The 24306-nt window shown below is 38.2% G+C and overlaps 1 protein-coding gene across 4 annotated transcripts in view; it reads right to left on the reverse strand.

The window, feature by feature from the left end:
- LOC117423232 (inactive N-acetylated-alpha-linked acidic dipeptidase-like protein 2) overlaps nucleotides 1-24306 on the reverse strand; it is a 289018-nt gene that overhangs the window by 94857 nt on the left and 169855 nt on the right. For all 4 annotated transcript variants that reach the window (XM_058990195.1, XM_034038735.3, XM_058990196.1 and 1 more), the window contains one exon: nucleotides 24113-24263. In XM_058990195.1, the coding sequence (XP_058846178.1) occupies nucleotides 24113-24263 (151 nt within the window). The remainder of the gene's footprint in view (nucleotides 1-24112; nucleotides 24264-24306) is intronic.

Below are 24306 nucleotides of genomic sequence, written 5' to 3' on the forward strand. Positions count from 1 at the left end.
TACAGTTAATTAGTTACATATGGTTCAACTATTTTCACATAACATTAAGAAAAATATCAGTTACACACTGCCTACTTTTTGGTAAGTGTTTTTTAGTGCATTTATTTCAGACCATTTAGAAGTTGAGCAGTATAACTACTGTTTTTGTCATACGATTTATATACTGTTATGAAGAAACTTGTATAAGGGTTTGCTGGAAGCCAAGCTAGGTTCATCTTTTAAATCACAAACTGTTAATACCAAATGCCAAGTCCAACCTGAGTCTGTTTTCCCCAGTGCCTCATTAAACTGCACCTTTGACAGGGTTAGTCAATATTTTACAGTAACAAGCAGGAATATGCAGCTTTCATAAGTAAAACAAAACAGCACATGAACTTTTATAAGGAGTGATAGACACAGCTTAAAAATCAATTTTCGAATCTCCCTTTAGCACAAGCAATATTATAACTGGTGTTGAGGATTCTTAGGTTCTTTGCTTGTTTTTCTATAATGCAATGCTATATGTGCAGATATTTATTTCAAATACAACGCTATCGATTAAAAGTGTCTGCATGGGCTGTAGTTCAGACTCCCTCCAAAGAGTTTAGCTGCAAGCAGGTCATGTTATCCACAGCCCGAGTAGATATTTAACAGGAGGTGCTGATGGGCTTATGCTGGTGCCAAGAAAAATATTCTTAACAACAGCCCCATTTCTGTATTAATTATAAATGATACAGCTACAGATATTTAGCTCTATACAACATATTATTGAATGACGAGCTGTGGGCAGGGACTAGTTGTAGCAATAGCGCTTTTTAATTTGCCATGTTATTCATTCCACGAGATGGGCCGCTGTGAACTTAAATTAATTCAAATACAAATCCATTAAAGTCAAATGAGAATCATTAACAGCAGTTGCCAATACTTTTAAAAAACATATTTTGGATCTCAAATATTATTTAAAAATAAACCAGGTTAAAAAAATGCATTAAAATGTTAAACTGCCCCTACAAACTGAGCAACAGATAGAATACTATATGCAAACAACTCAAGGAACAGAAGAAAAATTGATTATTAGTCTCATTGGTAAAAGAGACAAATGAAATACAGTAGACCCACAAAGTAAAATATATACTGGCCAGTCTAGTTCAGTTAGTCTGTTGCACTTTATACACACATACACACACACTGCTGTGCAAAAGTCTTAGACATGTTGCATTTTTCTATTCTGATGCATTATGAGCATCAACAATTTACTCAAAGTCTCCACTAGTGTTTTCTACTATTATAACAACCTTGACTTGCATAAAGAAGGAAAAACGTTGAGTGAAATAACTCGCATCACTCGATTTTCTAGGTGTGGTATCCGAAGCATAATCAACAAGTACAGAGAAACATCATCTGTAATTGACAAATCCAGGACTGGAAGACACAAAAAGTTCTCTAACAAGGATGAGCAATACTTGAAGATAATATCCTTAAGGAATAGAAAGAAGACAAGTGTTGAATTGACAACAGACCTGGCAGAAGGCACAGGTGTTGTTGTCCATCAAATCAACAGTACGAAGGTCACTCTTGAAATCAGGATTTAAAGGATGTGTTGCAGTAAGAAAACCTCTGTTAAGAAAGGGGAACAAGACTAAAAGGCTAAAATATGCACAAGAACACAGAAATTTGACTATAGAACGTGCTTTGGACTGTTGATGGATGGACAACGACACCTGTGCCTTCTGCCAGTTCTGTTGCAACACCAAAGTATGTTCTATCCCCCATTTGGTATTTGGATCTTACATTTTTGTAAGAGTAAAACCTGAAATGTACATATACTGAACTAAATGAGGCAAATATGCTTTATTATTTGGGTCATCATGAAGTACTTTAAAGCCCAACCCCTGGACAATTCCAGTCAGCTCATTCAGCACTGTGTGCCACACAAGCACAATTTATGCCTGCAACTAGACTTCCACTATAATTTAATGGTCGTTCACGATGATGAATAGTGAAAGGACCTCTTGTGGGCCTGCTGCTCCGGAAAGAGGAGGAATATATCAAAGCACAGGGCATTATCAAAGAAACTAAAATCCCTATGCTTAAAATTAATCAAAAGGGTGCATGAAGCATCAGGTGTTGCTAAAGGAATCCTATTTCCTACTCTTAACTTGCACAATCAGACACTTCCCTCAGACACAGGCTTATATACAGTATGCTGATGTTTTGTAGTGTTGTTTTTCTTAAAGGGTATACTGTACTGTACAAGATAGATTTGCAGGGTTCGCTTATCTATTGGCAACATGAAGACTCAGGAGAAACAAGTGATTCACAGTTTATGGTAAAAGAACACAGAAGACCTACTTTAATTCTAGTAGCATTAACACCATGGATCACACGTGTTTTAGGGAATATTTATTTTGTTATCTGTGCACATGTAATGATTAAGGATGGCATGATATTTTCAATATGGCCAGCTGAACTTCTCTTTCATTATCAAGACAGATGCCAGAATCCCGATCCTTGTTTTAAGGATTAAATTCGATTAGGTAATTATGAAACTGTTTTAGACTGCTGTTGGCTACCACCAACATTTGAAACAAGCATATTTCCAAAAAAACGAAATCTTATATAAAAAAAAAAAAACTATTCTGTGGTATATAGTAGTAGACCAGTTTCGTTTTGCCTTGCAGACACACTTTTTTTTTAAATACATAACGTAAATGCAAATAAGTATTAATCACTGTTTGTTGATATAATAATCAAGAGTGGGGAAGTATCAAACAAATCTAATGAGTTAACATTACTAAAAGGCTATATATTATTGTATGTGGTACCAGAGCTACAGAAAGTATCTTGTAAAAACAGCTGCAAATCCATATAATCTCTCTGGCGCCCTCTATTGGTAAGGTTTAACTTGCCTTGAGTTAACATATTAATATTATTATTTATTTCTTAGCAGACGCCCTTATCCAGGGCGACTTACAATCGTAAGCAAAAACATTTCAAGCGTTACAATACAAGTAATACAATAAGAGCAAGCAATACAATAACTTTTGTTCAAGTAAAGTACAAGTTTGACAAACCACAATTAAATAATACAGCAGATAATAGTGATAGTTACATCAGGATATGATTAAATAGTGATAGTTACATCAGGATGTGAGTAAATACAAAGTACTACAGGTTAAAAACTTGGCAGATTACAGTATTCTGAAGTACAGGATTAAATGCAGTAAAATAGGGGCTGATAAGAGCAAAATAAAGCACATTTACATGAAGGGTGATAGTGTCCCAGGATACAAACAGAGGAGTTCTACAGGTGCTCTTTGAAGAGGTGAGTCTTAAGGAGGCGCCGGAATGTGGTCAGGGACTGGGCAGTCCTGACATCTGTAGGAAGGTCATTCCACCACTGCGGAGCAAGGGTGGAGAAGGAGCGGGCTTTGGAGGCAGGGGAGCGTAGCGGTGGTAGAGCTAGTCTTCTAGTGCAGGCGGAGCGGAGAGGTCGAGTGGGGGTGTAGGGAGAGATGAGGGTCTGGAGGTAGCTGGGTGCAGACTGGTCAAGGCATCTGTAGGCTAGTACAAGAGTCTTGAACTGGATGCGAGCGGTGATCGGGAGCCAGTGGAGCGAGCGGAGTAGTGGAGTAGCGTGGGCGAAGCGAGGCAGAGAGAACACCAGGCGGGCAGCAGAGTTCTGGATGAGCTGGAGCGGACGGGTGGCGGACGCAGGGAGGCCAGCCAGGAGGGAGTTGCAGTAGTCTAGGCGGGAGAGTACCAGGGCCTGGACCAGGAGCTGGGTAGCATAGTTGGTGAGGAAGGGTCGGATTCTTCGGATGTTGATTTGACACAGAAGCAGGGTGAGCAAAAGCTACATTTATAGTTGAACTGTCAGGAAAATAAATAACTCCAAATAAAAACAAATATTTTAAGAAGAGTATTTAAATTAAGTGTGGCTGCCAATTAGAACTGTAGTTTACAGTACAGCAGAAAATCTGATATGCTCTAGGTCTCCAGCATTGTTTACATGGATGATTCATAAAAGCATTGTTTACCCTGAAGCAATTGTGAAACCATTTGTTTTGCATTTTGTTTTGCATTAATCATGGTCTCTCCCCCAAGCCCCCACCCCCACATGAACAATTAAAATAGCTCTGTTTTTATTTCAGTGTCATTACCATTTATGAAAAAAACAGCAGTTTAATTTTCCCCAAAATCTCTCTTTAAAAGGCTCATGCTTGTGGAGGTAAAGCATGTGTGTTGATGGCTCACGGCCCCACAGTTCAGAGCAGCAGCTGAAAATAATCACAGGTTTGGCTAGCAGGCAACCACAGAGTGCGATAACGTTTGCTCTGGGATTTAGCCGAGAAAATGACCTTCTATTAGGTGATGCTCACTTCAATCTACCTTTTCTAATAACAGCTGCTCCCAGTGGAAATCCCCATACAGCCACAGCGTTATCCACTAGACTGTATGGTGATAAAATGGCTCAGATATATCAACCTTTCATACAGAACTGAGATCACATTTGTAGAGATGTGAGATGTTTTTTTTTTTTTTGTAATGCATTACAGCAAGAAACATTTTTTTCCACTGAAGAGAATGCAGGGTTACACTTTTCTAGACTTTTTTCTACCCCAAACAGATGTAACACGAGTCTGCAGAGGTAATATAAAAGAAAGCCAGAAGAACAGGTATTTGCATGACTACATTTAAAACACTATATTTAAAAGTGTTGGTAAATTGATCTTTGTTTCAGTGACCTCCTTGTATGTGCCCCACAATGAATAACTTTCCAGAACTCACAGCTCAGTCACACTTTTGAAAGATGAAGGAACCTTTCACACTGGCATGATCTACCCGGGTCAGAACCTACCTGGGCAGGACCCGGGCAAGCGGGTCGGGTATGTGATTTCACACTGCTTTTGATAAAGCAGGGTTAACCCGAGTGACAGACACAAGTAAACAATGTGCGTATCAATGCCCCGGAAGCAGCTTGTTACTGACGCTTCCATCCAAGCGTCTCTGGATTGAACCACCAGCCCAAATGTTGATTAGAACAAATGTTTCTCCATCCCTGCTGTGATCTGGCTCATGGTGAGTCTCAAGCAACAAAAATATGGCTAAACAGAATAAACAGAAAAGTTCCTTGCGGAAGTGAAACTTTCACCACAGGCGTGGCTGTTTGTTATTGTTATCCCGGGTCCGACCCAGCTACATGGTTTCACACTGCGCGGGATTGTGATCCGGGTAGCCAGAACCCGGGTCCGGACCCGGATAGGAGTGCCAGTGTGAAAGGGGCTTTATTAAACCGCTGCAAAAGCAGTGAGGCAGACACATAAAAATATAAATAAAAACAGGATTACAAATCTATATTCCAGTGAACCCAACTACAAATCCAATAGACAACAACATAATTAATTAAATCAATGCTGCTATTGTTCTCGTGGCATCTAACCCAGCAACACAAGAGAAGAGTGAGCTCAGTTAATCCCTAGTTTTATACATCAGAACATTGCAAACACAGGAGTTGGCTTCTTCCCAAAACATAATTAAAAATAAATGTCCAACTGGATATTATGTCAATAAATAGTCAGAGCTATTATTAATACTTTTCTTTTTCTATAGTCTTCAGAACAATAAAGAACACTATTATTTATTTTCTAAAGAAATGTCCTCTTACAGATATATTCAGAGAAAGAAAATGACTCATAACATAAGTGTCTGGAAAATAAATGTTTTGTTAGAGAGGTGTTTTCATAGCATTCCATTTGTATGGGTAATGTAGGGAATTTTAGGAATATTGTGGGGAATATTGCATTCCATAGGTGATTTTCACCAGTGAGCTGTCCTAACAGCAACTGGTACTCTTCCAGGCATAACGGCTATGCCAGGAACAGTGGGGAGTGTAGAGTTTGTGTAAAATAAACACCTAGCGATGTAGAAGGTGCAATATCAAAACAAAAAATTCCATCTGTCACTCACCTAAAAATATATATTTAATATCCCACACAGTATGTTAATGTTACCTTTCTCTCTTTTATTCACAAACAAATTATTAATAGCAATCAAACAGTAGAAACAATTTCACTTTACTTAACTTCACCTTTTGAGGTGGACATCGCTTTTCTTTTCTTTTTAGTGTGTCCAATTATAATTTTTCACCTGATTTTCTCCCAATTTGAAATGCCCAATCCCTTCACCGCAGCAACTGCCCACATGGCTCAGGAGACCCGAAGGTTCAGTGGGGGTCCTCCAATCCCACGACCAAGCCAGCTTCCTCTTTTACACTCAGGAACTTGACAGTGGATGTCAGCGAGCTACCAACCTTTGGAGGACAAAGGCCAGCCCTGCAGGTGTCCACCTCAAAAGGTGAAGTTAAGTAAAGTGAAATTGTTTCTACTGTTTGATTGCTATTAATAATTTGTTTGTGAATAAAAGAGAGAAAGGTAACATTAACATACTGTGTGGGATATTAAATATATATTTTTAGGTCAGTGATAGATGGAATTTTTTGTTTTAATATTGCACCTTCTACATTGCTAGGTGTTTATTTTACACAAACTCTACACTCCCCACTGTTCCTGCCAGTTTGACGGCAGCCTCCAGGGTGGCCGGGTTGTGGCACCGTATCCATCCCTGGGTCTTGGCGCTGACCAAATGGCAGAACTGTTCCAGCACTATAGCCTTGCCCATTTGTGCCCCTGTGATGTTCAGGCGCTGGACGATGGCTTGCCTGACTAGGTCATACTGGCTTGCTTCCTCATTAGACATGGCGTGGTACGCAGCCTGGGCTTCCCCGATCAGACAGGGGCCTAGTATACCTTCAGCTACAATGCGGTGGTGGCCAACCATTCGAAGGCAACCAAGTACGCCTCCGGATCATCCTCCGCCATCATCTTTTGCGCCTGTGTTTTTCGGGAGCGCCATCACGGGTACTGTTGGTCCTTGGGGTGCGGTTCAGAGCCCGACCCTCTCGATCAGCGCCGTGTATCTCTCCTCCCTCAGTCTCTCCTACGTCTCCCGTCTCTGCTCCAGCGCTTGTAACAGCGCGGTCAGCGTTGCGACGTCCACCCCCTTTCTCTGACACCACGTGCAAACGAGTGGTTTGCAGTGCACAGGTGTAGTGGTGATACAAGTGCTCCAGACAACGACAGACACAAAGTTCACGGTTCAAACAATTTTTTTCTTTTCTTTTTGGTCAGCTTTACAGTTGAAATAATAATGCTGGCTCTACCCAACTATGGATATTGCCAGTGTATAAAACAAGGGGTTTCAGTCCAGAAATAATAATACAAAACACAGACACACAACACAGATACAGACACGTCTCCGGACAGTGAGTGTTCTAAGTGCAGGTGTGGTGATTTAACAGTACTGGTGTAAGCACAGGTGCAGTGCAGTCCGTGTTTTAGAGCTGGATTGAAGCGGCAGCTCCCGGGTTTGTATTAGTTGTCTGACAAAAGACAAATACAGACAGTTACAAAAGAAACAAAACACTTCACTCACGAGTTCTAATAGGTTGCTTCCTTTCTCGGTCCTAGTGGTAACCACAACAAAAAAAGTCCAGCTACTTTTTTTTAAAGTTCCAAGTGGTCCTTAGAGTTTTCCCTAATGTATTACTGAACAAACCTGCGTAGCAAAGGGATCAGTAGCAAGAATGGACAAAAAGCAAAAATAAATAATTGCATGGTTTCTATTGGTCATCCCCACTCATGTAGCTTTGACTGTTTTACTTCATAAACTCAAATGTATTCTATGTTTTTAACATATTTTGTGACCTACAGTATTATCAATACAACCACCACAAGTTACATAATTCCATACCAAGCTACACATGGCCAGGCTGTTTATGTTTCTCACTGATACCTAGTATTGGCCACCACCCATTGTTGGGATGAAATCATCTTTACCCAGTATTGGGTTGGTTCAGAAATCCATGACCATGAGTGTAGAATCACAAAACCATTTGGTATTGTTTTCAAATGAGGCAAATGACCTTTGGGTTACTGTAGGTGCTGATAGAAATATTCCACCTTTTCCCCCAAAAATAATTTGGAAAGCTGGCAAAGGATAACATTAAAACATCCCCAGCCATGCAAACACAAAATAAGCAAATACAAGTACATAAATAACTGAAATGGCTATACATGCATATTTTATAAGCAAGTATAATAGTCCAGCATGTAATACAAACTAACGTACACCCACCTTAGTAAGTTTTTTTTTTATGGCTGAAGATATATTCTTGTAGGGGGTTTAGTTGTTTTGTTTTTTATTCATTTGGAATTTTACTGTACAAATATTATATATATATAAACTTGCTTACTATCTAGAGAAGATTTAGTTTCTCTTACAGAGAAAATACAAACAAGCAGGTAAATTACAGTGAGAAAAAAATAATAACAACAGAGTAGAATATATTTTAGTTTTAACAGAAATTAAACTGATATTCAGAGGTAATATTTTTCGTTAAGAAAAACAACTGCATCACACTCATCTACCATTCTCTCTCCTCTTCTTGTCCCGCCCCAAAGCAACCAATACACACTCCTGATTCGCTGAGTCAGCATTCGCTGACCTCCCAACTCCCACCTAATAGGCTCTCGTTAACTGTCAGTAAATGTAATGTATTCAAGCCCCCAAAACACATGAGTATAGTGCTGCAGATTGGAGCCTCTCACAGTGCCGCTTCTAAAATGCCTTAAATCATGTAATAAAATATTGCAGCATTTGTAAATCACAGTATTATTAATAAAGGCCACCCTCGTATAATGGGCGCCCTCGTTTAAGGGTGATTGTGACAGGGTCTTACGTCACGTGCGTGGATAGCTGCTGTTTACCAAGTACAGACAGACAACTAGGGGTGGAGTTGAAACGCCAGCACAGCCGCGCAGGATTTATTAATACAAACAGAAATGAAAGTAAAGGTGGTCATGTGACATTACCAGCCATGGTAACGCACAGAGGACACATACAGCAAGCTGTACAAAAGGCAAAATAAAACAAAGTACAAAAACTACAAATAAAAGGTGCCCCAGAGGGCGAGCGCTAGCCTTATAAATGAGGCGTCCTGCTCCAGGAACCGGCTACACTACGTAACCCTCGCTATACATCACATGGGATCACTATCCCCTAACTAACCTACTCATGAGCCGGTATTCATACAACGACTAGTGCTGCTTCATACGGCCTTGGCTGGGCATTGCCTTCACAAGCACCGCTTGCAGTCTCAGGGTTGCGTAGCTTTCGTTCCTGCAGAGCAGACCCTCTCCTCCAGAGTATACGCCGCTCCCCTCTGGCATGGCGTTGCAGTCGCCCCGAACCATCTCCCGCGGATGCTTTTGAACTGACGGACACTCGGTCAAGACCCGCCCACCTGCTGATTGAGGTCCAGCACAGCCAATCACTTGCTGCCCATCCCCTCAACCAAACCTAGCAGGCAGCAAGTCTCAATCGAGCACCCGTCTGTAAACAATAAATGTAATTAAACAAATCAACTCCAAAACGACATACAATAAACCCATTTCACCATAAAACTTATATCCACACTAAATACACACGTGCAGGGCAATCGCCCTGCTACAGTGATCAATTTAAAATAAACGCTATGGCGCCAAATTGAAGTAATACGGTGTGTGTTGTAGCACTGTTGCTACATATGTGGGAGTAATTTTCACTCACCTGTCTCTTTAAGTAAAGGCAGTAGCCTGGCCAGGCCAACCTATAAAAACTACATTTCCCAGTTCAGTTCAGTTACTGTTTTTTGCTTAATTAGGTGGGGTAGTTTCTTTTGTGTTTTTTGCTGGAGTGTGTGGTTGTATGTTTTTGTGCATCTGTTCTGGACTGTTTGCAACCTCAGTTTTCATCAAACATCCATTTCATCGTTCTCAATGTTTTTCATCTCCTGAAGACCTCTACATCATCGTTCACATTCATCCCAAGTAATTACTGGACTTCCATACCGGTTTGGTGAGCTCTTTCCGTTGACTGTGTCATTGTTGTTGTTTTTTTTCTTTTGTTACTTTTTGGGACTTCATTACTATTTTGTTGATTTATATTTTGTGTTGCATTGTTTATTCATTCTGTATATTAATCATCCTCCGTGTCAGTAATTGTTAAATTGTTGTGGTTATATTCTTAAACTCTGCTGTGTATCTTCATTTATAATCTGTTTTCCTGGGTTTGTTTACACTATATTCTCTTCCTTGTCACTCTGTCCCTAATTGAGTTGTTTTCTTCTGTAATTGTTTAGTCTTATTCTTTTTTGTCAAGCTTTGTGTTCCTTGGAATAAACCAGTGTTTGTGTAGTTAAATTGACGCATTGTGACGACCCTGTTTTACTGTCAGTCACCCTTACTGACTTATTTAGTTTTAATTATTTGGCCAGTAGTATCTCCTAAGGGGGGACAGTACAGTTGCCTATCAACTGTGTAGGGTGACCGTTACAGTGTGTGTGTCTATATATATATATATATATATATATATATATATATATATATATATATATATGTGCCAAAGTAAAGGCTGAGACCAGAGGAAATGACCGCAAGCATAACTGGAACAGACAAGAGCCCAAACTCCTCCCAAACCAGTTCTATAACCACTGTTCTCTAGTGTAGTATAAGTTTAAGAATTACACATTCAAATCAATTACTTTAAATGGAGATAAGCTTTTTATGACACTGCTGTCTATTGTAATTGAAGATTTTAGTTCTTTGTACTTCTTCAAAAAGCTGACTAGGCAGCGTTCGCTGAAAAGGAAGGCAGCAAAGATAGCATTACACGAGTAATAACTTGATTGCTACACTCAGCCTCCAAGACAGCAGAAAAAAAACTATAAATATGTATTAAAATCTCTTACACATTGTGTGCATGTCTGGATGAGAAGTCGTTCTTGCACACTCAGTATTTTAAAAGTTAAAAGGGGATCAGCTGGTTATTGCATATGCTGGAAAAAGGGGGGAGGCCTGTTATCTTATGAATTTTAAAACAACTTTGATATATTACTGTTCAATTGCTGTATATGTATACAGACAATACTGTTGTGTCTATTTGGCAAGCTTAAAGACTTATTTTAAGAAAAATGCAAATATATATATATATAGATATATATATATATATATATATATATATATATATATATATATATATATATATATATATACATACAACAAAGAAAATAGAAGAAAAAAAAAACACCTTTTAAATTGCGTGGAATACATATTTTTTTTAAGTTTTATAATGGAGGGCCATGAATTGAGTCTTTGTAAACAGGTTTGCATGTGACACAACTATCTACCACACTGCATATTACTATAGATCTGAGATTGTTGGAAACACTATCTGCTTGGCACTATAATTGCATGCAATGTGTACTGTTTAGGGAAAACACTGTACTGTATTTTATTTTTGCTGTGTAGTTTTTTTTTTTTTTTTTTTTTGCAAATGTTTTCATAAAGCTTTTTGAGATGCATGGGCCAGAGGAAGAACATTTTCTTTTGCCTAGTAAATCTACATACACGCTATATACATTAAGAAATAGCTTATGCTATACATGACAAACAATATAGTATACAATACCAGAGAGAACACTAACAACAGATATGTACAGACAGCAGAGTGCACAGTTATATGGTCTACTGAGCTGAAATTTATAAGGGATGCAGGGATTTTGCCCATACATTTCCCAACCCAGAATAGCCTAGGCCATTCACATAGACGCAGGACAGTAATAGAGAATTTACACAATAAACCAAACTGTGTAAAGTGCTTGCGTTTATCAGAGAGAACAGAGTCCAAAGTTTATGGCCAAATGTTTTGCTTCACCTAGAATTTTAGGATTAAGACATTATTTTAAAAGAAAAACTGTATGAACAAAATGTAGATCTTTTATTGAACAAGTAATCAAAGAAACTACAAAATGATATCACAAAAGTATACTGGAAGCCAAAATAGTAGTACAGTATTTCATGTTAGATTTCAAAACATCATATTTTTAATTATTGTCATTTTTTCATTAAGTAAAACTACACAGTAGTATCTAATTCAATATGTTAACGTAACATTATTCAGCAGGTTTCATTTGGCTTCATGAAGCAAAATGTGTTAATTCTATAGGGTGATACACACAGTTTGGTGACAGCTGTGTCATTTCCTGCCTGAGTTACCGAGAAGCAGGATTAACAGCACCAAGGGGCTTCCTCGGGCTCACTGGTTAAAATGGAATTCCATTATGTTTCTTTAAGATTGATATAACAAACTAGGAAAGCCACAAAACTAGCACCATTTTTTTAAAGGAAGGAAACTTTTTTTTTTTTTTTAAATGTAATTATGCATAGTGGTGCACATACTGCTTTCATAGTTCCTGTTTGAATGCTTCTATGAAAACTTAACGTACAAGGCTTAACTTGTTCAATTGATCTGAACATGTGTGTACATTTCACAAGGATGAGGGAACAAAACAGACATAGTTACAGATTTTTCATATGAAACTGTTCACCAAAAACACTCCAAAACCCATCCTTCGCTATTATGATTTCCATTACACGAGAGTAGATGTTAAAACTTCATGCTGATTTGAACTCGGCCAAGATAAGCTTTGCAGTAAACTAATGTGATCCATCTGCATCTCCATCCATTTGCATTTCCTTCCATCTGATGATGTAGATATCCTTCTTTCTGGTGTTGATGGCTGAAGTGTAATTCTGGCTCCAGGGATCAGCTTATTTTGCCTCCCCAGCGCATCAGCATGACAACCGTTTGGACTGAGCCAAGTAGGGTACATCTCTGGGGTCTTCAAGTGGGCACCTTCCGTCCTCTGTGTTTCGTCGACTAGCCCACGACACCTCAAGAGGGTTTGACGGCGATTCTGGCATCCCAGCATCACCCCCCTCCGTCCCCCACTCAACTCAACCCAGCTTACTTACCTGGCAGCGTTTCTTTCTTTCTATTGTGCTTGAGATCCCCAAACAGAATCTTTCCATCTCAGCCACAGCCAGTTGGTGCTCCACTCTGCTGCTTCAGATAAGTTCTTCACTGTGCGACGCAACTCTTGGCCACTGAATCCGCCGTCTCTGAGAAACCAGGTTGTAGAGTGTGCAACAAATCCTTGACAACCCACCTCCACTGGGTAAACCCGAACTCTCCATCCTCGCTGTTCCACTTCAGTGGCAGTTTCTTCCTCTCATACGCCTCACCTACAGCATCCTCTCATGGCACTGTTAACTCTACCAGGTGAACAAGGCGTGCTGATCCAGACCACAAGACAATATCTGGTCGAAGGTTAGTGGTGGCAATCTCAGATGGAAACATAACTGACCAATATCTGCCAGCATTTTCTCTAGCACTCTCTAGCAGCTTCCAGTTGTCCTGGGCAAAGCTTGGTATTAACACCTTTTCTTGGTGGTTGCTCTCCTGGGTGGAGGAATGCTGACTTTTGTGTGTAATGTTTTGATAGAACTGGTGGCAACTTATTGGTCATGTTACACTTGTCTTCCAATGCTAAGGCCAAACATCGCAGCACCTGGTCATGGAGCCAAGTAAACCGTCCTTGGCTAAGACCCACCTTACAGGCTTTAAGATGATGTACCTATATCTGTGTGATGGATAGTGCTATAAGCTAGATACTAAGAATACAAATTTAATGAATAAAGCCTTTTGAGACATCACTCTTTCCAAAATACATTTGTGAAAAAAAATACACAAAGAAAACCCCACTGAATTGTTCCAAAGCCAGCTCCCCAACTCTGGTAAAACAAACCACATCTCTCTCATGTTCTGCTTAATAATTTAACAGGATAAAACCCTGTGAGCAAATTCATCAAAACCAGTGTACTAGCCTCTCTTTGAACTTACTCCCCTGCCATTGTAAAGTACTATACTCATCTGCAATTTCTTTAAAGCTATGAGTGCAGCAGGGCACAGCTAAACACATGATGAAAGGATGTTTCACTTCAAACATCCTTATTTGTAACTAAAACACTTAAACACAGTTTGAGACCTTTCTTAAAGCGTATACCTAAAAACATTAGGAAAGTACATTCTTTCTTGTGTTCACTTTGGATTTGAAGAGGAGTATTCTGACCTGCCAAATGAAACGACAAACATAATGTACCGTACTGCACAAAGAGAAACAGCATTGTAAAGCTGCATTTTATTACAAGGAATTTGAAGATAAAATATTGAAACATTAAATAGCAAGTATCCTCCAATTTTTTAAATAGATTTTTATTTTACAGTTCCATCATTTTTTTGTTTGGTGGCAATTTTGATACCCAGCCACTCTCATACCCACATACACATAGACAATTGAAGGGTCATTAGAGATGAATACGATAAAGATATCCCCCTACCATATGCATAGTGAACGAGCCTGAATCAGCATTATTCTAAATAATGTATGGCTGCACTGTGGGGTTGCTGAATGCACAACATGGGTGATGTATGCTCATAAACATTGCTGCTGTTCTTTAAAACATGAACAAACCCTAATGCTTCATGTGCAAACATGGTGATCCTTTGAAGTGACAGACAAGTCTGCCAGCTTGTGAACTGAACTGTGCATTCAGAATTTGTTTCATCAGTTTGTGAAGTGAACTGTGCATTCAGAATTTGTTTCATTTCTGTGGAATATTTGGACAGTGAAGCTAGTAATGCCTATACTCATGTTATTACCTGATTCCACAGATTGCCAATATCATATACAGTAAACTGAACCAGTATTGTGGAATAAACTGTTTGAATCAATGCACCTGATGAAATGACTAACATGGAAATAATACAGTACAATACTTCAAGATCTGGTACTTTTCACACTTTCATTTTCATTTCCTAACCGCGAACAAACAGTTGCACAATATCTCAGTGTACCAGGAGCAACTACAGTAACTGTACCCATGTGGCTCTGCATGCCCCTGCTGTGGCTACAGCAGTTTATTGGAATATAAATTTAATATGCAGGTAGCGTGCAGTGTCAACTGCCTTCGAATGTGGTGGCTGATGTTCTGGGGGCTTGCCATGGCACTTCCATCTTAAATAATTCCACCCAATATAAGTGGTCTCCCTATGGACACATATATATATATTTGCATATTTACTGCAGCAATGGCAATGCTGTTCGAAGCCTCAAGTCAATAGCTTCTGAAAAAAAAACCAAAAACAACGTGGACCTTCTTGGACCATCCTATGAGGAAACCATCTAAATAGTAAATATAATGATCCCCATTATTAACTATTTAATAATCCTCCAGTACACATTATCTACTTACAGTATATGAATTTTGTAAAAGCTTAAAAGCCTAAATTCTAATCCAATTATGTGCTGCCAGCAGAGGTGCTCATAACAGTGTTGACTATAATTCTGTGCACTATGACATCAATGATATTAACTGCAGTAATTCCTAAATTGCCTTTAATACACATGAAGACTTGACCCCACTGAAATAGCAATATAAGCTGTTACTGATGACCTTGAAAGCTTTTTGGAAATTCTTAATAACAAACTGTGAAGCAGGCTAGATTTTTTTTTTACAGCAGAAAAAGTGTTTAAAACCCATCTGTTCTGTGAGGTACGAACCACATCTTACGCCTCACTTTCTAAAAAGTCACAGCAGGGGAACAGTGGTGCCACATTGTGATTGCTAAGACTGACATTGTACTAAGAAATAGTCTACCTCCCAGCTACAGAGATGGCATGCATTTGTTCATTAAAGGTTTGAACACTGGTCCCATAGCTGCAACATATTTAAATAAATATGCAAATGACTACATTTCTATTCAAAGGCTTCTTTGACTTCAACAAGGTTTCTAAATAACCCAGGGGACAGACTTATTTTCTGCTGAATAGACCCACCTGTCAGCAGCTTGAAATTAACATGTAAAAACTGTTTGAAGTTGCTAACATTTTGTGTTAAATCCCTCAGATGCATCGTAAATTAAATCCCCACCTTTATTTTAAAGGTTAATACAATTACACAAATAATATCCTTTAAAACTCAGATGAGATAACATTAAACAAAGCTTTTGTAAAATATAAAAATGCTATAAGTTGTCTGTTCTATTCACGCAGCCATCTGTACAATAAGTCACTCATTCGCCACACGAAAAGGAAAATTAAAATACAAAAAAGGCAAATCTACTACAAATATGAATACACAAATGATCCCAGTGGCCCTGGAACTGCTCATTAAATAAACAGTCTGTATTTTGCATCACTGGTATCTATTAAATGCACCCAGCTACAAAATATTCATGAACTATTCAAACCTTTTGACAGACCAAGTTCCTTCATAGTTCTTTTAATTTCCAGGTTATCATTTTCTTGGGTCTTTGCTCCATATTAATGCATACATGTGTTATCTACAGCACACATAAACAACAAATTGCTAATATATTCATATGGGTACATTTCCATATCCCATGAATGCTTACAGAAAAACAATTCTAGCCTTTCTGTTATGCAGCAGTTTGTCCCTGGAATACAGTATTCCTTCAAAATTAAGACACATTAAACCATTTTTTTCTTCTCAAAAATACAGTACAGTATAATGATGTGCGTATTAAAATCGGCAACAAAAGACGTAACTACCCGAGTACACAAACAGCGACGTGACTGACTGCCGAGAAAAGACGAACAAAGACGTCACTGATCAAATACACAAGCTGCTAGCAAGAAAAGACAAACAAAAATGTTACTGCCCGACCTAGAATCATCCATGACATACAGGCAGCCATTTTCAAAAAAAGCCCCATTAGCTTCCTGAGGAATTCAAAGTTTTTACATGTGTCAGCGTTTTGGTATTGGGCACAGTATGTTTCGACATGCCAAGCAATACCACAGTTCACAAATTGGGAGAAAAACATATATACCACCCTCAATTTGAGGAAAAATTAAAACATCAAAGAAATATGCATTTACAAAGATACAACCTCAATTACGCTGTTGACACAAAACAGTGTTTTTGTAGATTAACCACAGAGCTTGTTTATTGTGTTGCATCATGCATCCCAGCAACAGCAAGCACGACACAACACTCCACTACATCAGGCACCATGTAACCCAGAAACCACAACAGCACTGATCGCATTGCAAACACAACAATCAGAATGGTATGCACAGTACCAACTAACAAAACATAATATGGAGATTACTGTGTTTTCCAATTTGTGAACTGTGGCATTGCTTGGCATGTCGAAAAATACAGGGGGTCTGATCAGCATTTCCGATCTGTCCAAGTTGGTACCGTTTGTTAGAAACGCAAAAATTGTAAAAGCTGCTCATTGAATTCCTCAGGAAGCTAATGACTCTTCTTTGAAAATGGCTGCCTGTATGTCATGGATGATTTGAGATCAGGCAGTAACGTTTTGGTTCGTCGAGCATTCGGGCAGTCATCTTTGTTCGTCTTTTCTCTGCAGTCAGTCACGTTGCTGTTTGTGTACTCAGGTAGTCAGGTCTTTTGTTGGCGATTTTAATACACGCATCACTATACTGTACTCGAATTTAAAGCAAAAACTGATTAAAAAAGTGTGTCTTAAATTAAAACAATTAATAGGCAGAACACATACTTTAGAACATTAACCTAATGTTTCACAGACCCTGTTAAGTACTAATATTGAGAAACAAATAAAAAATGTGGCAAAACAACCCAATTAAACTTAAACAACCACTCAAATTCAACACCTAGCCTTTTCCTTAGTATTCTCTGCAACAGTGTTGTTTTGAGACATCAATACTAACATAATCAAACTATTCAAACTGTCTAAAATGACAGGCTGTTTACTTATTGTAGAAAAAAGCAAGCCTTTTCAAAGTATTACAGTCCTTTCAAGTTGTGTGCGCAACAGTAGCTGAATAGGATAGAACATGAAATACACTAGTTCTCTTAAGACAAGGTCATTATAGGGCATGTCTAAAAAATATGTTGTTGTAATTGTACACTATGTATATCACAGCAGCTCCAAAGATAAGCAGAACCCAGTTGTAAAAGAAAACAACATGTTTTTGTATTTGTGATAAAGTGGTTTGCAGTGCGCAGGTGTATAGTGGTGATGCAATGCATAAACAGATGACAAACAACAAAGTTCATGGTCCAAACAATTCTTTATTTGTTTTAATTGTAATCCAGGTTGTGTTGGCGACAGTAAATTATAATCCCAGGCAATACACAGCAATGTGTACTGCACAGTTTAAACCATGGGTTACAAATAATAAACACAGTATAAACACACACACAACACAAACACAATCACAAGTTCAGATTGAGTGCTAACGTGCAAGTGGTGAAATACAATTTATTAGTGAACAGTAGTGCAGTGCTGTCCGGGTTTGTGCTGGCCTTTAGCGACAGCTCCCGGTATGTGTTAGCTGTCTAACAAGAACTAACATGTACAATTAGAAATGACAAACCTCGCACCCTCACAGGTTGGGAGGGAGATTTATAACCAAGATTCATTCTTTCTCTGTCAGAGTATTGCTTGAAAGAAGAATGCTGGGGGTGTGTAGAAGATATACATACCAATATGCTATTACTGCTAGGGAATTGCTATTTGGTTGACATTATTTATCATATCCCTAAATACATTTCAGTCACATCTGTACATGCATCACTAGCAGTTTACTACTGCTACTGCAGTGTGAAGCAGTCTGTTTACTTGCATTAAAATGCCTGTTCCACCGCTAAACTATATTCACACACAGGAGTTAACTGAATATATCCATGCCCCGTAATTCTCTGATTCATCTCCCAGTGGTTTCATTGGAATTGAGTGCATTGGAACTAAAAACAAATATTTCCCAGGTAGGGTCTCAGGCAGCTAACATCTGTCAGGGTATCTGCCTAGAGCTTACGTTTTGTTCTGATGTCATAATGACAAAGTAGTTACCCAGTACAGAACTATAACCACCCATGAGCACTCACATACTAATACACATTGAGTAGCTCTATCAGATACTGTGTAGTATAAATCAGGAATTCTTTTCCCTGGGAACTAGGGCTTGCTCTTTCTGCCATTGATTTAATCGAATCACTGAAACAGCCAGATATGCAGTCACAGCTTCAGGACCTTGGACAGCAACAACTGTCAGAATATGTATATTGCAACTTCTTGGATGCAATGTGTCAAAGTTAACTACATTATTTATATAGCGTCATTGCTTTTTATTTAAACGTACCATACATGCCAGTAGAAATGATATGCAGCTTTCATAATGGTGAGTATCTAAGGGCAAACAAATAGTAATAGATACAGTGACATTCCTGTAGTTCCTTCCTTGCAGTCCAGCTATTTATGGGCTAGCACACATGATGTCTGAGAAAATTTGAACTTTCTTTTGCAACCCCCCCCCATAATTGTGTTTCTGTATTTTGTTATAGGAAGAGGTGAAGGGGAACAATAAGAAATATTCTTTTTTCATGCACATCAGTTTAGATGTTGGGGGTTAAGAAAAAGGATCTTTATTCAGCATGTTTAAAGATTTCAGCATATGCATGCAAGTAATGGTTTAATCTGATTTAAAAAATAATAACATGATGGTACAAAGAGGTATTAGAAATAAGAGAAACACTAGAAAATTAATGGGAAGGAAAGTCAAAGCTTGAGGCTCCTGTTTTTGCTGTAAAACTCCTCAGCAATCAAAATATTGCAATGACTCACATGTTTCAATATGTGACCGTGATGAAGTACTGTAGAGTGTGGGGACACTGCCAAACTGCAGCTTTTAAATGGCTCGATTGAAGTTAATTTAGTACTTTAGTAGGTTAAAAAATACCATCAAGAAAGTCAAATAATTGTTCATAAAATGCGAGGACTGGATTATATTGGATCACTTTGATAGCACTATGTTTACAATACTTACTATACATACACTGAAACCTTTTATACATTAAGTCTAATGTTTCGCCACTGTGTTTTGTCTTTTCACTTAACACACTAGTTGCTATAAATAATTTTGAGACAACAAGGAATTTTGTTTTAGATTTTTTTTTAACATTCTTTTAATACAATTTCTATGAAGGAAAATCTTACTCCAGAGAAATAGCAGTTAACAGGGGCCCAGGGGTATGAAAACCACAGTACTGTACATTGACTGAGAAATCTTCCCACACATACAACTAAAACAGAGATAAATCCGGCATAATAAGATTGAGATGTAACTTTGAAATTGTGATTTGGAATTCTCAGAAGGAAAACAGTAAATACAAGACTTTAAAACTATTGTGGAATGAATATATATTATATAAAAAGAATAATTGCTTTGATTTGCTATGCCGATTGTGGGGACGTTCTCTGCTCCCCTTTAACTTCCACTGTCAGCAACGTCAAGAAAGCTACAGATGTCAGCATCTTTTTTGTACTTTGTGTTTGTCATTGCAAATAAAGGAATCATTATTTTCATTATAATGCAAGCATTTTTGGCATACTATTCCCAAAGGCTGTGATTGATCCTCTTATTTGTTTCCTACATTTCTCACCAGTAGGGAACTGAACAGCACTGCAAGCCAAATGATCGTATGCATTATACCATGCTGCAAGCATTTCAACCGATCCTACAGCATGGTGGAAAGCTTTGTAAACAGCTCACATGAAATAAGAACAGCCATTACAAAAAATTCTACAATGGCGCTACTGTATTACTATATTAGTTGTGTAGTACTGATACCTGTGTAAAATTTTCCTTGGGCTTCATTAATTCACATAATTAATTCACCCTTGCCACAGGCTTTTAGTATACAAAAATGCCCAATGCACTGTCAATCTGAAACAATGATCCCACTGCTTTCCCTAGACTCATCATTTGAATGCTTTGAATTGGTTCACCTTGAACACCCTCTGGATGGCCTTGTCTTCCCTTTTCAAACTAGTTAAATATGGAACCTGCACCAAACAAAAACACTCATCAAATAGAGAGGCTGGGAACAACAGTTTAGTAACTAGTTTGTAAATTTAAAATGTAATTTATAGACCAGCTTTATAAAGTACTTGCTTAAAATGACATCATTTACCATTTGCCATGGTTGTCAAGGAGTAATTTGTTTTCATTATTGGCAAAGAGCTTCTGTTTGAATGTCCTATAAATGTATGGTTTGTCTAACATTACACTCTTCTTTTGGGTTCAGTCACTGTGAATGAGTATATCAACCTGAATTGTGCTGGGTTTTCTCATCCAAGATGATTTCAAATAAGCAAACAACACATCCGTAATAAAACAGATGTGACTGAGGAGAGTTGTATTAGATACAGTCACTGATGTCTGCTTTAGGGAATGGAAGTTACAGTACATACAAGAATGGGGTGCAACTGTTTTGGTAATCACATGATGCAAGACATGGATTACAATAACCTTAAATGGCAAATAATCTGCCCGTCCATTTCCATTACAAAGTGCTAGTAGGGGAGACCGGTGCCCAACATTTTGTCACTTTATGGTGTGAACGTATAATACCAACACTAAGATGTGTGTTTAATTGTCTGTAAGTCCACAATCTTAGAGTTTCATCTCTATACCATCACATATAAGAGTTAGCACATTTTTTCATTTTTCATACTGTAAGTAAAATTTTGAGATCTTGATATTCATGTTATAGCGCTTCGTAGTACTGAGTTTTGTTTGAAGTGATTATCATGTTGAATAGAACCAGATATGAGCTATCTATGGTGTAAGAGAAAAACCAGTAGGACAAGACATGGGACTACAAGAAAATGATTGTGTAATGTCTGGTTGGGGCAGGTTGTCACATGTGACAACTGACCCACCAATAGCCCATAAACATATACAGCTATGGCCAAAAGTTTTGCATCACCTAGAATTTTAGGATTGAGACATAATTAAAAAAAACAACAACTGTATGAATTTAGGTCTTTTATTTAACATCATGCAATCAAAGAAACTACACAATGACATTGCAAAAGTCTACTGGAAGCCATAATAGTAGTACAGTATTTCATGTTAGATTTTGAAATGTCACTTTTTTTCATTTTTTTGTCAGTATTTCATTAACTATATGGAAAACTACAAAGCTGTACGTAATTCAATATGTTAACGTAACATTATTCAGAAGGTTTCATTCGACTTTATGAAGCAAAATTAGTTAATTCTATAGGGTGATGCAAAACTTTTGGCCATAGCTGTACATGCATACATATGGGCCTATCATTTTACGCTGACATGTAGACTATGTCACCATATATATCAATCTGAATTATTTAATGTCTGTCCTCCTGTTCTATGGAGGCTGTAATATGATTCTGTACCATGGCTTCAACTCAGTTGAAATATTAGTCTCTTTGTAGTCTTAGTTATATCATATATAGCAAATGTTCATATGAAAATAGAAAATGTCACATTATCTGCCATTGTCATCCTGTATTACACAATAAAAGCATTATGTTATTATGAACAATGTAAATGTCATATTATTTCCCACCGTAAAAGCAACCCCATATTCTGTGACGACCAACCCCTGCACGGGACAGGGGTGTGCCACGCTTTTTGAACAGCCTAAATATCATATTTTTAGCAAAGTTATGCCAATATTAAAATATCCCTATATACATGAAAGGTTACTCATCTACTTAGCTAGGAACATAACCTCATAGAATGGCATTACAAACAAGAAGACAAGAAAGAGTGAAAAGTGTGACAACCATTGCCGGTCTCTCCTACTTTTAGCTGTGCCCAGTGTACCGTAGATGTAGAGAATTATTTTAGCTACAATAAAAACAGACAGACATTTTCTCATTAGAATGTCATGATAATGTACCAGTTTTTGGAAAGACAATTGAACATTTGAATATCTGTAGCATTTTAAGGCACATTAAAATAAATTCTAGATATAAGCCCACCTCGTTAATTAAAAGATACTAAGCTGCCACTATTCTATCTGTTCCTTATGGAATTATATTAAAACCCAATTAAAAATCATCTTCAATATACGTACCACATCTGCTCATTATACCGCAGAACAAGCATTGCTCTCAAGGAAAGTGTCATAACAATATCTATGTTAAGCCGCTGGGGAAACTGATCAGGGCACATGGCCTTCTTTCCACCAGTATGCCGATGACACTCAGCTATATCTTGAAATTCGGGATGAGCAGGACTTTAATACTCTGTCTGCTTGTCTGTCTGACATTAATAGCTGGATGTCTAGCAATTGGTTGAAACTTAACCCTGACAAAACAGAATACTTGTTGGTTGGGTCAGAGGCTAAACTTGGCGATCTGAGGCATATGGCATCGTTGTTAACTGTCAATGGAACTTTTCCCCTATTAGTGAATAGGACTAAGAGTCTGGGTCTTGAGCGGGACAATTCTCTGTCATTTCTGCCTCAGATAAAAACAAGTAGTAAAAACTTGCATATTCCATCTACGGACAATCAAAAAGATCAAACCATTTCTCTCTGACAGAGACTGTGCTACTGTTCTGAATGCCCTTGTAACATCTCGTCTCGACTATGGCAACGCCCTGTATGTGCGTCTGCCTCTGTGTCGAACCAGACTGCTCCAGGGCATTCAGAATGCTTCAGCTCGACTTTTGATTGGTCGATCCCGTTGGAACCCAACTTTCCAAATTCTACTGGATTTACATTGGCTCCCAATTGAGCTTCATGCACAATTTTTAATTCACAAAGCACATTATCAGCAACTTCCTTACTACCTGACTGAGAAACTGCAGGTTTATAATCCTATTAGGAGTCTGAGGTCATCGCACACCATGTCCCTGTGTCAGCCACGTTTTAAACACAACGTTTTGGAGCTCGTGCTTTTACGGTCCTGGGTCCACAGATTTGGAATGCTCTGTCTGTTGAACTCCACCTTACCGCTGAAATTCTCCCTTTCAGGAAGAAACTAAAAACATTCTTATTTTTAGTTTAGAAACTAAAAACATTCTTATGTTAATTCAAGCGGGAGAATGTATTGTCAAATGCTTTGACACTGGCACTTTATACTGTGTGCTGTTTATTGTATATGTGCATGTGTGCTGTGTTTTTTTTTTATTTTATTAAATGTATATTTATGTGTTGTACAGCGCTCTGAAACCCCTTGTGGTCTGTTGCACTCTATAACATTTTTTTAAATAAAAATTTGAAATAATATACTTGCTTAAAAAAACGTATGACACGAAATGGAAAGTTTAAATTCAACTTACCAATGCCAGGATATCCTGTTGTGGAAGGATCTCCTCCTGGATTAAGAGTAATGCCAAATGCTTTCTCCAAGAATTGTTTATCATTTGGTTGGTCACAGGGATCAACATATGGAAGGACACCTCCAAAACCTGCCTCTGCCAGCAAAGAAAGCTGTGAATACACATGAAAACACATTTGAACAACACGTTTTAAA

The sequence above is a fragment of the Acipenser ruthenus genome, chromosome 17, assembly GCF_902713425.1.
Source record: "Acipenser ruthenus chromosome 17, fAciRut3.2 maternal haplotype, whole genome shotgun sequence".
Classification (NCBI taxonomy): Eukaryota; Metazoa; Chordata; class Actinopteri; order Acipenseriformes; family Acipenseridae; genus Acipenser; species Acipenser ruthenus.